Source organism: Ursus arctos, unplaced genomic scaffold, assembly GCF_023065955.2.
Source record: "Ursus arctos isolate Adak ecotype North America unplaced genomic scaffold, UrsArc2.0 scaffold_16, whole genome shotgun sequence".
NCBI classification, from domain to species: Eukaryota; Metazoa; Chordata; class Mammalia; order Carnivora; family Ursidae; genus Ursus; species Ursus arctos.
This window is the reverse complement of record NW_026622830.1, coordinates 22,708,585-22,722,345: the sequence shown is the minus strand read 5'-3', so window position 1 is coordinate 22,722,345 and position 13,761 is coordinate 22,708,585. Positions and strand designations below refer to the sequence as shown.

General features: G+C 36.8%; 1 protein-coding gene across 6 annotated transcripts in view; it reads right to left on the bottom strand.

The window, feature by feature from the left end:
• RBM39 (RNA binding motif protein 39) overlaps positions 1-13,409 on the bottom strand; it is a 31,463-nt gene extending 18,054 nt beyond the window's left edge. For 2 of the 6 annotated variants that reach the window (XM_026503399.4, XM_026503400.4), the window contains exons 1-8: positions 13,087-13,409; positions 12,396-12,459; positions 10,589-10,638; positions 5,867-6,061; positions 3,455-3,520; positions 3,305-3,358; positions 794-911; positions 207-359 (exon numbers count right to left, since the gene is read on the bottom strand). In XM_026503399.4, coding sequence (XP_026359184.1) covers positions 207-359; positions 794-911; positions 3,305-3,358; positions 3,455-3,520; positions 5,867-6,061; positions 10,589-10,638; positions 12,396-12,446 — 687 coding nt within the window. In that variant the 5' untranslated portion in view covers positions 12,447-12,459; positions 13,087-13,409. Of the gene's footprint in view, positions 1-206; positions 360-793; positions 912-3,304; positions 3,359-3,454; positions 3,521-5,866; positions 6,062-7,201; positions 7,280-10,588; positions 10,639-12,097; positions 12,171-12,395; positions 12,460-13,086 lie in introns of those variants that run through there. The other 4 variants (XM_026503401.4, XM_026503404.4, XM_057312571.1 and 1 more) reach the window with 3 other exon arrangements.
• Positions 13,410-13,761: the final 352 nt, after the last annotated feature.

Genomic DNA, 13,761 nt, shown 5'->3' with positions numbered 1-13,761 from the left:
CCACTGGGAGTCTGCTTCTTCCTCTCCCACTCCCCCTGCTTGTGTTCCCTCTCTCTATCAAATAAATAAAATCTAAAAAAAAAAACCTATTCTGAGAACATCCAACCCCAATAATGAATGATTATGTAAAGATACTATAGCATAACACTAAGCAGCAGGTTTCTTGCACTATCGCTAATCAAATTCATAACCAAGAAAATAATTACCTGTGATGCTTGTACTATGATTGGCACTCCTAAAACGCGTTGGCCAGTTAATCCTATTGCTAGAGGCACTGAGCTAACATCAACAAACTCCACATATGCAATTCCTTTGGAACGTCTTGAATTTCTATCAGAAATCATTCTCACATCTCGAACCTAAAAAGAAAACAAACACTTAACATAAGCTTCTGTTTATGCAACCATCCACTGTAAACCACCAAAAAAAAATTTTTACTGATCACGTGGTTTTACTTACAAGTAATCTCTACACCTAACATGCGGCATGAACTCACGGCATGTTTCTCCAAGTAAACTACCCAGGTGTCCCCCAATGTTTTAAATAAGTGAACTTGTCAGTCCATTTCTACTTTCGATGAATGTATGATAATAGTTATTAATTCCAACACTATTAACTTCCAATTGAGGCAAAAACAGATTCTGTTACCCAAAAGTTTCTCTAACTGAATTCTTCCAAATCAAAAGATTTGATGTTTAAATATTCTCTAATTTAACCTAGCAAACTGACAATTATTAAAATGTCGTTTGCAATTCCCATTTACTCGACCTCCCTAAATAGACTAAAAACTTACCTTTCCTACTGTAGAGAAAAACTCTTCCAAATCCCTTGGCCGAATTCTTGCTGCCAGCTGCATGCAGAAAACTGTCCTTGCATCTCTTTCCTCAGGAGTTAGATTATCAATAGGTTCCCTAACAGGAATAAAAAAATAATGAGTTTTATAAATTGTATTCTTAAAATAACCTTATAAAGTTCATTTTCAATAAACAGAATAAACTTTACCAATAGTCTGTCACTATTCCCAAGGCCGTTTTCTTTTTTTAAGATTTTATTTCTTTGAGAGAGTGAGGAAGAGAGAGCGCGCGTGCGTAAGCAGGTAAGAGGCAGATGGAGGGAGAAGCAGACTACCCCCGCTGAGCAGGGTGCCAGGTGGGATCATGACCTGAGCGGAAGGCAGACACTTAACTGCCTGAGCCACCCAGGTACCCCTCCCAGGCCCACTTTCACTAAGATTTATACAAAATGTCCATAAAATAATTCAGTGTGACTCAATTCCTTCAACAAGATAGTTACTAAATGTTTCTTCTGCTAATATCAGGACCAAAGTCCATTAGCATCTCAATCTTACAAATGGTTAATTTCTACAGAATGAAAGACCAATCTGAAGCCTGAGAGTTTAAGAATAGTCACAGAAGGGGCGCCTGGGTGGCACAGTGGTTAGGCGTCTGCCTTCGGCTCAGGGCGTGATCCCGGCGTTATGGGATCGAGCCCCACATCAGGCTCCTCTGCTATGAGCCTGCTTCTTCCTCTCCCACTCCCCCTGCTTGTGTTCCCTCTCTCGCTGGCTGTCTCTATCTCTGTCAAATAAATAAATAAAATCTTTAAAAAAAAAAAAAGTCACAGAAAATAACCACTTACTAGCTACAATGACAGAATGGTCCAAACTAGTGAAAGGATGGCTTTCCAGAACAAAACCATAAAACCATAAAGTGAAATAAAGTTTGACAATCATAAATGACCAACTTGAGATGATGAGAACTATTTTACTCTAATTTCCCCCTGAATTTTTATTTAACAAACTGAGATAGATATACGGAACCATGACCTGGTTGTTTATTCGACCAGTCTTACAAGACTCTACAAATTTAATATCCAAAGCAATGTTTCTTGATGGTTATAAAATACAGAAACAATACCCATATACAAAACAAAAATGAAAAGCAGGAAATTAAATAAATACCAGCAGTGGGATTCAATTTATTCATTTTTACAGATAGCCTTGAAGATCAAAAGCACTTCTGATTATATGGAAGAAACTAAAGAGCCCACGTAAAAGAGCACAAGAGACGAAACTTAGTTTCACAAATTTCAAGGAAAAAAACAGAAGTGCTTATTAACATTACTTAATACAAAACATCACTAAAGGTTAGGTCCTAAGTGAATCCCTAAAGATAAAAGCACAAACATGCTCTTATCCACGTTCTGGACATTTTCAGGAAGGTACTTTTGAGATATTCCACCTACAAAATTCTGGTACATTTCTCCTTGGTCAATCAGCAGGTAATTTTAAAATATGAAACAGGCACAAAGTTAGACTACATCCAGAAAAAGAGAAAACGGGATTTCCTTACGAGAGTAATTACTGAAGAGTAAAAAAAACAAACAAAAAAACAAAACAAAACACCTCAACAGGTTACAAAAAAAGAGCTTTTATTTTTTATTTTTATTTATTTATTTTTAGATTTTATTTATTCATTTGACAGAGATAGAGACAGCCAGTGAGAGAGGGAACACAAGCAGGGGGAGTGGGAGAGGAAGAAGCAGGCTCATAGCAGAGCAGCCTGATGTGGGGCTCTATCCCATAACGCCGGGATCACGCCCTGAGCCGAAGGCAGACGCTTAACGACTGTGCCACCCAGGCACCCCCCACAAAAAAGCTTTTAAAATCATTAAGGTTTTCATCAAATCCTAGAATTAGAATATACCAGATAACAAACGTAACAAATAATGAACTCTAAGTTAAAAGGTGCCCTTTAAGGGAAGTCAGAAAGAGTATCAGTAAAGAACAATGCTGCCGTGTATCAAAATTTTCCCTAAACCAAAATAAATGGTAGACTTCATAAGTAAGTCTTAAGTTTATTTAAGAGGAAAAACAACAAACATTTGATAACTAAAGATTACTTAGAAACAAGTCAACTTGGTATGGATTTGGAAATTAAATACTTTATCTCAGTAAAGAGAGCCAGATTAATAAAACTCATGATTGTTACAACCAATTTCCCATGAGGCTATTAGTAACTCAAAATTTATTAATTCCAAGATAAGCAGAGGCAAGTCTATTTAAAGTTTTCTGTAGTTACCATTAAAATTTAAAAGGGAATTAAGAGCACATGTAGTACCTTACATCTTAGAACTGTAATTACTGCTCCATTCTTATAGAACATTAAAATGAGAACTTACACATGCACATTGATTTAACGCAGTCCAAATTATTAAATGTTAATAAATTTAACAGTAGCAGAAGGTGCAAAAGCTTTACAAAAGCTGAAAGTGCTAAAGAAAAAAAAATAGGGACAACAGCTACCTCACAGGGCTCTTGTCTTTTCTGAATGGACTTTTGCTTCGGGAGCGTCGTCTGCTGCAAAGTTAAAAAGTTTCAGAAATTACCCAAACAAGTACACCACATTAGTTCCTTGAAAAACAATTTAAACAATTCAGAAGTATGTTTAAAAACCTTAATTTGATGCTATGAGGCAACCCAATCTTTCCTCGGATGGCACTGTTAAATTTTGGTCCGGAGCTAAAAAGGAAACACAAAATTACACTAGTTACAGGGTTAGGGTCTTGCTAAGATCGCGTTCATGCGCTCTCCAGCAAGTTTAACATTGTTTAGGCTGATTTTTTCCACCTCAATTATGAAGAGGAAATAAGACTTTTTTTCCTTAACTCTATCCCAGGCAACTGCTCTTATATATAGTTATCTATCCTGGACCACTGAAAGGTGCCGAGACCAAAGGTTACAGCCTCAATATTATTAAGATTCTGAAAATTCTATCATTTTCAGTCTACTGCTTTTTCTTAATTACACATTAATGAATACATTCCTGAGATTTTTTTTTTAAGTGAAAATAAATCACCCTGAACTTCCCTCACACCAGGAGCAACTATAGTTAACAATTTGGTGTGTATCTTTGCAGATCCATTCCCAGGAATTTATGTATTTATATGTATGTATATACATAAAATTGATACACATATTTTGTTTGAGGAGTTTTTAAAAAGGGGACTAATTCTTTATTATCATGAAACTCCCATCTTTTCCATTTAACATTAAGTCTCAGAGACTGCATGAAAGCAGTTTGTGTGTCGTACTTCATGACAAAATATTCCATAGTAAAAATGTAAAGAAAGTTCATTAGATTTCAAAGAATTTGTGAACTTGACATAATTAAGGAATGTTTTCAAGAGATCATAAAACTATCTTAAGATCCAGTTTCATTCTGAATTCTAAAAAGGCCTAATTGTTTTGGGGCCTTTTTATTTATTTTGAAAGACCAAATTAACTTAAAGGGACAGGTCAGATGTCCCTTAGTGCTCATCCTACTCTCCTTTTCAAGAAGGGTTAACAAAATCAAAGTATCTAAGTGGTATGTGATCCATATGTGGACTCATTTTCATGAACTCTAGGCATACCTGCAACACCCAAGCAGCTCCAAATAAAATTTTATATTAAATGGGTCCTTCACAATTCAGACTAATAGTCATAATTAAGAACATAAATTTACTGAATAAATTAAAGATCACATGAAACCACACACAAGAACTAAATCATTTTTAAGTCAGACCAGGATTATAGGCCAACTTCAAATATTCATCACCCAACAGAGATATTACACAGAATTTATTAAAGGTAATCCCTTTCCCCCCTATTTAATTAATTCTGGTAAAAACAAATATGGTAAATCTTAATAAATTAGACAAAAAAAGCATTGATCATTTAGAATTAAAACACTGTGGTCCTCTTCCAGCTCTTAAATGTTTGTGAAATAAATAGCTAGGAGGAACTCAGAAGACAAGAGTTCAATCCCTTCTATTTTAAAGGTTAAAGAGCCAGAATCGGAACCTGAAGCGTTACTAACTTTAATGGCTTCAAATAATACCCAAACGTTTTATGAACAGCAAGTACTGTGGGTCCTTTATTTTCATTCTCTCGTCAATTCAATACTCATTAAAGTTCATCTGTCAGTTGTTACCGCTCAAAAGATGAGAAAACTAAAGCTTAGAGTGTTATCTTGTCCAAGTAAAAGAATCAAAACTTATTCACATCTGTTTGTCTTTCAATTCCATCTCCAACCATTCAAGTTAGGAGTGCTGATTTTAATACATTCCCCCACAGTTTACAACAGAATATTCATTAAGAGGAAAGAACAAGGTGAAGGGCTAAGGACGGCTATATTCAAACCTTTCACAGGAGTTGTAGGTAGGTTCCTTCCAAACTTATTAACATTTTTAAATGGCTACAATAAAACATGTTTCCAACTCGTTAAACCACAAATTTCCAGTGATTTCAAAGCACTTTTAGTGTTTTACTGTTTTCCAAAATCTTAAATATAAATGTGATGAGCCCCAGAATTCATCATTATCAAGGAGCACACACCAAATTCACAAAGGATCTGTCATTTCAGCTGAAGACAGCCAGACAAGGTTATTGACAAGTTATTTATTTGACTAATTATATGTATTTATAACATATCTGAGCTTTAAAATTTTAAACAAATTTATGGTCAGCAAAGAATATCTGAAATAGCTCACATAGTTTAAGCTTTCAAATATTTGGCACTGCAATTATCAAGTCTTTTAAGCACTCTAGTGCTTTGGTCTAGTTTGGACTGGCATACAGTTAAAATATTTTAGATGGAATAACAAAAAATAATCTGTATGCCTACTGAAACAAAAGTTATGTATTGGTCCACACATTGTATTTCTACTTTGTTAGTCTTTTCAATGCCAATATCCTTATTTAATGCTTTTCAACTAGTCATATTGAAAAACAAAATTTTACAATGAAATTACTCAGGTTAAACTGTTTTCTGGATACCCAGAGAATGACTCTAAAACCAAAATCATCATAATTATAGTTACATACTAAGGACTTCTGTAGCGGCCTCTGAATCTGCGATCTCGACTTCTTGAGCGGCTCCGTCTCCTTTCTTTGCTCCTACTTCGCTTCCTTTCACGGCTTTTGCTCTTTTTCCTTTCTCTATCTCTACTTCGTTTCCGTTCCTTACTTTTGCTTCTTTTTCGTTCATGACTACGACTTCTGCTCTTGCTTTTTTTCCTCCTGAGAAGAAAAAAAATTACCATTATCTTGCTGGTTTAAGAATATGCCAAAATATACTTCCTCTTATGGTCAGAAATCTTTTAATCTTTTTGTAAATTTATCTTGCTATTTTTACTATTATACAATGATACATAATCATACTTATGGAAAAATAATTCCTAGGTAAGGTAAATAGCACCCTACCTTTGCCTTCTACTACTGAAAATCAGCAGTCATTTGAAAATCAGTTGAGAACAGGAACTATAATCATCACTCCTGAGTCAGTTACAGCTTTAACAAGGAAATCATTTGTTGGGAGGTAGATAAAAACCTGAACTTTTAAATAAAGTTTGACCAACACGTAACTGGCCAACGAGTATTACTGTAATCCACTAGATACAGTAATAAAGTTACAACAGAATTTATTAACATTTAAGTAATAGTGGATCATATGTAAAAGTTTTCACTAAAGATGCTAACTTCCTTTATGTAAGCCAATTCGGACCCAATTTACACATATTTTCTACTTCAAAGGGCCATACAAACATCAATACTTTGGTTTTCATGGGCAAACTTACAAGTATTGACAAAGAACAATAAAACTAACGCAATAAAATGCATTCTGACACACACCTAGACTTTTGTGACCTTTTCGGATATGTTCTATTTAAAGTTAAAATGAGTACACCAGATAATGGAGCATGCCAAGTTTATACAAGCCTGTGGGGTGCAATCAAAAAAAAAGGATCAACACCTTTATCAATCTTTATAAAATCTCAAACTCTGAAAAGTAAAAAAGCCAGTCAGTCATATCTTTCTGTTCATTTCTGTATTCTTCATAGTATACCACCCATTCATTTCGTAATTAAATCTTACCATCTGTACCTCTTTGTCATCACCCAAATTTTAGAGGTGCCTTCAGATATTTCAATATAAATTCAAAGACATTTAAAAATAAACTTATTCCGCTAAAATGTCAATTTGTAGTGGCTAAAAAGATAATTAAACATTTTGACAACTCTACATCATTTGGAAAATTTAATTAAACTGTTTAGTCCTTATCAAAGCAAAGTTAGCACAAGAGCAATTGAAGTCTGCCTCAGAGAACCTGTAAGCAGGTCATCTTAGAGTGCATTGAAAATAGAAAATGAAGACACCCACCTTCTGGAATCTTGAAACCCACACTCCAATCACAAGGAGATGTAGAGCTTTCCAAGGAGGCAGAAACTTTGTCTAAAATTTCAAGATAATCCACCTGACTGTCAGAAATGTATATGCTAGGTAGCACATGACAGAAAATTAGGCTACACTCATTATATAGAAGTCATCAAAGCAATGCCCAGAAGGGCAACAGATTACATTCCAACTTTGTTGCCTGAAATACCTGATACTGTATCTTATCCTAAGAATTCTGTGAGATAGCTATAATCAAAAGTCCTACATATAATCCATCAGGGGACAAAGTAAAAAGTAACTCCATCCCCCACAAAAAGGACAGACAAATAAAGTATTGCTCTGCTCATAGATGGCCCACAGCAGAGAGGCAGCCAAACTCCCAATCTACTTCTTTTTAGGCCCAAAACTTACTCTGCCAAAGGACAGGACTGGAAAATTAGAGAACTAACTTCAACTAAAAGTCTTCCTAGAACTTTTTACGAATGAGTCCCCACCCACATCTGAAGGCAACCCCAGACAGGTAAAAAGACAGCAACATACTAAGACATTCAAAAGCACAATCCTCTTCATAAAAACCCAGACAAAAATTTAAGAAAGCAATATACTTCTCTATAACAAACTGCAGCTTGAAAGAACATTAAGTTAACTAAAGAAGGGTTATCAAAATCCACACTAATAGTCAAATCCTGTTACAACTTAAAAGGGACTTTCCAAAGTCTTTAGTGGCAGTGGAATTTTGTACTGAACATCATTGAAGTAAATGGTCCACTGGGATGGGCCTTTGGACTTTTTGGTTATATGGCCTCTGCTGTAAAGGTGTTTTGCTATAACTGGATTTGACCTCTTCCATGTAAGAAGATCTAAAATTTAAATGCAAAGTACTCTGGAAAATAAGAAAAAAAATAGAAAAGTCATTTATTCCAAAATTTATAGATAATCCACACACAGTAGCCAATATATTTCAACTGTGTCATTTTATTGTTATCCTTTTTTGAGTAATTCCTAAAGAGCTTAACTGAATGGACGTTGGTTTAGACTTTCCAAAAATGGTTACACTAACAAATAATATTCCCATGATGGCAAGCTCAGATACTTTAAAGTAATAGTTTGAGGTCTTGCCAAACTCAGGGGTATAGCTATTCAGAAAGCAGACTAATTGATAACCAATTTGTGTTATTCTCAACTTAGTTCCTGCAACTACTACCAGAATACAACTGAGAGTATGTACTGAGAATCAGAACTATTTTTTAAAGAAAACATTTACTAGCTGGTTAATTCTCAATTTCTCAGAACGTGCATTTTCTTACCACCTTAAAATATATCCCAACACTCAACTGCTTTTAAGACAATGAAGTTTTAGGATGAAAAACGCAACATGGCATTTTCCTTTAAGAGAATTTATGCAGCACACTAAAGTACAGAACACTATTTGTTTTACATTTTATCTAACCTTAAATATGAAAATTTTCTTCTAGATAACTTTAAAATTAATCTGAAAGATCAATTCCCTTTAGAAAAATGGGTGAAAAGTTCCTGATTGAACAAAAAAGCCATTCATTTAAGCAGCTTTAACGGAGAATAAGAAGTATGACAGAAATAATCTGTACATTTAAAAAGATACTAGACAGTAGTTGGGATGTTTCAAAAGGACGGTCCCTTAAATTAGCTATCCTGTAACCAATGAAAGAAAATTATTCATTCTTCTATTCAGTGTCACAAGACTCTTTACATTAAATAAGGCCACAAAGCATCAGTCATGGAGAGCTTGATACTTAATTTCCTGTAAAAAGCTTGGTAGCCTTAACGAGCTCAGATGCAGAATGGAAACAAGTATAAACTGGAGATCAAGTTAGTAGCAAGGCATGTCATCTGAGAATGGTCAAACAAAACTCTGACACCAAAGTGCGTGTCCTCATCCTTTTGGCACTTGGGGTAAGAACTTTACCCACCCAATAGGCCCAATACCTAGATTGGATAACTTCAATTTATGTGGATACTCCTTCCTAGGTTTTCATTACGGATTGGGAATTAAAACCGTTAATTAGGAAGCTGTTACTTTGGTAAAACATCTAAAGCCAGGTGATATTAAACCATGCAATAACTGGTTGATTGCCTTAAACCGTAACAATTCAAGACTAAACCCAATGTGATTAATTCCCACAATGTGCTGTGATTAGACTATAACAGACCCTCTACCCAACTTTGAATCAAAAAAAAAAAAAAAAAGGGAAGACATTTTCTACAAATTGCATCATTTTAAATTCATCACTACATTTTTAGGGGAATCTTAATAAAAAAAAAAACATCAGCATAACAAAGCCTGCATAATCCAATCTAAGAATCTTCTCATCTATTTTGTGAAATTCTATTAACCTACCTAACGAAGTTGTTGTGAGGATGTTGACTTAGTGTATTATGAAGCATTCTGAGCTCTTTTTAGGAAAAGAGCCAAAAGAATCAAGTAAGTGGCTATGTTATTTTGTTATCATCATTTTTCATTAGATGGAATCATGTACATGACAAATTACTTTAATGACATCACAAAATAGGCTACTAAAACAATTTAATGCTTGTAACATGTCCACGTGATGTTAAGAATCACTAATTTTTAGAGCAGAAAGAATACTCCAAAAATAGGATCCAACTTTATAAAGTGGTCTGGCTTATACTGTCAAGACTGATCACATACTGTATTCTATACTAGTTTGTAACACTGAGTTCCTGTTACAGGTTACTCATTTAACCTAGTAAATTGCATTAATATGCACAATTCTTTAAAAAACTCCATTTTCACTATTTAAGTATTTTAGAGTTTAAAAAGCTTAAGACAACAAAAGCCATGTAAAAGCAACCTAAAAAGTACTTAACATGCTATAATGTTGCCACACAAAGGGCCTTTCAGCAGCAAGGAGCATAAATAATTCACAGCTCTGACTCCTTCCATGATTTAGAGCAAACAATATTCTCCACTGGCTAGTTATTTGTTACCTTTTCTTCTTCCTAGCCCATCTTCAGTGGATACGAACGTTTTATTGATAACACACTACCAAAATATTAAGCCAAAGTTTATAAATTTACGACAAAGACAAACTCTAATACAGGAACTCTCATCCAGACTGTCATGGACAGACTTGGAGGGGAAGGTGTCCAAAAGGTCTCTGAAACTATATCCTGAAATCTAGGTAAAGAATCCAGTTTCATATCCTCAAATAGTTTCTCATCCCTTCAGAAGGTAAAGAATGACTTTTTAAAGAGAGACAAGGAAAAGCTTCTGAAGAGAACTTTTAGTTTGATGCTACAGCCACAGAAACACAACTTAAGATCTCAATCACATAAAGGTCTCCCCACCCCAGGTCCCTTCTTATAACTTACTTTTTGCTACGTTCTTCATGGCCGTTAGCACTGCTCAACTTGTTCTCATCCTAAGCAGGGTTGATAGAAGAACATCATGAGGACGAAGTGGTAACATTTCAAGTTGTCAAAGGGTAAAGGGAATAGGAATAAGAAAATACAAAACAATTTTAAAACTAATTACTTGTTTATAGTTTAACATGGAAGGCTATAAAAAAATTTAGATGGGTATGTGTTTAACCACTTTGTTGCTTACAATTAAGTCATCGAGATACAAAAATAAAAATGCACATTAACATGTTAAATTTTACTTTCTTATATAGTTAGATATTAAGTTATCCAGATTTACAGTGTTGAAGTGGTTAAATAGAATTTCTATAAAACATGAATGAAGTCCTGTTTTGAGTTTTATTCCATGTGCTATGGTCCCTTTGGTCAGTACCATGGCTCTATTTCTGCCTAAGCCCCAAGTGGCCATGCTAGCAGCCAGCCACTATCGATTTCCTGTGACCGATGCCATTCCTGAGATCTTCGCCCATTTCCGTTGGAGGGTTGGGACTGTAAGAGCTTGATGCCACCTCTGTCACACATCTCGCCCTGAAGCAAACAGGGATTCACACTGCTTTAGTAATGTTGACTCCCAAGAACCCAAGAAAGTCAATTAATAATCCACCAGTCCAGCCTAAACATTTCCTACTTCCATACCTGTTTACATGGAATTACATCCATGTTAAACTAAGACACAAGAATCTTAACATTAAAACAGAAAGTAGTTCTTCAAGAGTCTAAGCATTACAAAACGACATACACTATTTAAAGCTAAAAGAATTCATCCAAATTGGTACCACATGGTCGTGCTATACACTCCAAAACAGATGTATTATTTTAAAAGGTTTAGCGCAATGTTTATTTTTAAAGTTTGATCACATCAGTTATAGAAGTATAAGTGCTAACTTACAAAGCTTACAGTTTGTGACACCAGTGATAATGCATGCATACTGCTATTTTCACCACCAACTGGTGAAAGAATGAAAAGACACTTTACTTTTACTGTGATACTGAAATGGGTCAGACTATACTACTAGCCAAAATAATTCCTTTGTAGCTTTTAGTGTGAAATATTATGGCAGGGACTAATTAAAAATAAAACAATACGGAGCACAGTAAAACAGTCATCAAGTGACTCTAAGTTGTGATACTGCCTCCTTTGCTTTAAAAAAAATTTTCTATTCAGGGATCCAAGAATTTCAGTAATTTTTAACTGAGCAGATCATCACCTGCCCGTTTCAATATTTACTATCACCAGTCGTATGTATATAGAAAAAAATTTTAAATCTCACCCATTTCTTCTTGTAAAACTTAAAGATTTGCTTGCCACAGACTGGTTATGCTTTGTTATTCTTGGACCCCTGCTATTTTCCCAAACCACTACATTCACCTTTTTGCTATACCAAACTGGAGCTGGTAATTCTTAGTTGAGTCATTTTACCTAGGGGACCACGGTACAGCGATAAGTCACTCAATTACTACCTTATGATTGACAGTTCACACTGGAATCAAAGGTGAATTCATGGGAGTAGAGGTGAGATATCGTTAGGCAAGTCTACAAAGAGAGATAGATGGGCATTTATTCATCACGCTGAAGTGAAACTACTGCACAATATTATTACATCAATAGCATATATTTACTTTTGTAAGTTACACGTAATGCATCTCTGATAAGATAAATCAAGAGGGCTCCGGGGAGGTTAGTTTACATTTCAGCAGTAGTTTCGTGATAATGCTAAATTAAGAACTATATAAACCTCACCGACATGTTTTTTCTCACCTTCTTGTAAGGAGCCTCAAGCATTGCTTCAATATCAATATCGTCTGCCATTTTCTCTAAACGCCTAGAAAATAAGAGAGATAATTCAGTTAGTAAACATTTTTCAATTCCACTCAATCTCCTTCATACCCGACAAATTCCAAAACTTCAGAAAAATCTTCAAAAAGCCCTGGAATGGCTAAATGGCCCAACGCACTTTACCAAGCTTTGTAATTAAATCTGAAACGTCTCCAAGACTGAACACACGGAAATACATTAAACGTACGATCAAAAAATAAAAAAGGCCCCCTCTTAACTCCAAAAACAGAACCCGCATGCCGTCAGTAAGAGCGCCTCTTTCCGCGCAAAACCCGCGCTGCCATTTTAGGGGCAAAGGGAAACTCCCTCGGTTGGGAGGGGTTGTGTGCCATGGTAGCGTTCGGCTGGCGCCATGTTGGGAAGTCGCGGCCGGCCAGGCCTCCAAGGGACTGGTCGCCATCCGCCCGAAGCCTATCTGGGGTCCCTGCCACCCAAGAATCCTGAAATCCACACGACCGGAAAATAAGGGCGCGGTCGCCGAAATGGAGCCCATTTGTCAAGCCGCCCCCCCCCCAAGTCGTTAAAGACCGCCTAAGGAGTTCCCCTCAAACCAGACGAAAACCAAACCTCTGAAAAACTCTTGACATTACCCAGGCCCGCGACATCTCCTTACCTGTGCGGGCTTTCGGGCCCCTGGGGTGCTTGTATTCGGAAAGAGGGGGGCTGCTGCTGCCGCCGCTGTTGCTACTGTTAAGCCGCTAGGCCCAGGCCGCGGTACCGCCCAGCCCGAATTTCGGGCTCCGAGGGCGGATAGGCCCGAGCGAATCTAAAAAAAACAATGGGATTAGAGGAGCCCGCGCGGAAGTTCAAGACGGCGGCTTCGGCAGCTCAGGATCCACCCCTGCGACAGCTTCGGCAAGCTCTCTGAAATGGCGGCCGCTGCTTCCCCGTACTCACATCCACCAACACACATACACACACACAAACACACGGGGCCTCACAGAGCTCTTAGCACGGGCTCTCGCGAGAAGCTGCCTCTAGTTCCAGACCGGAGCAGCTGAAATATCGCGAGATATAAGCAAGGCCCCAGCGACCATGGCCCAATCTCGCGCAATGATTGCGCCACAGATATTCCCATCCCCCACTCAGAGCGGTGCCTTTGACACCCCCTCCACCTAGACGTCCGTATCTCGCGAGACCGCGCAAGAAGCTAGAGCGAAGACAGTTGGTACAGTTCCTGTCAATCTTTTTAAAAACTGAACGCTGAATGGAGCTCGGTGGTCGCCTCCTTCTTGTGGCGCCTCCTCACAGCTATCTGAGGGTTTCTCTCCCAGAGCTGACCGCCTCT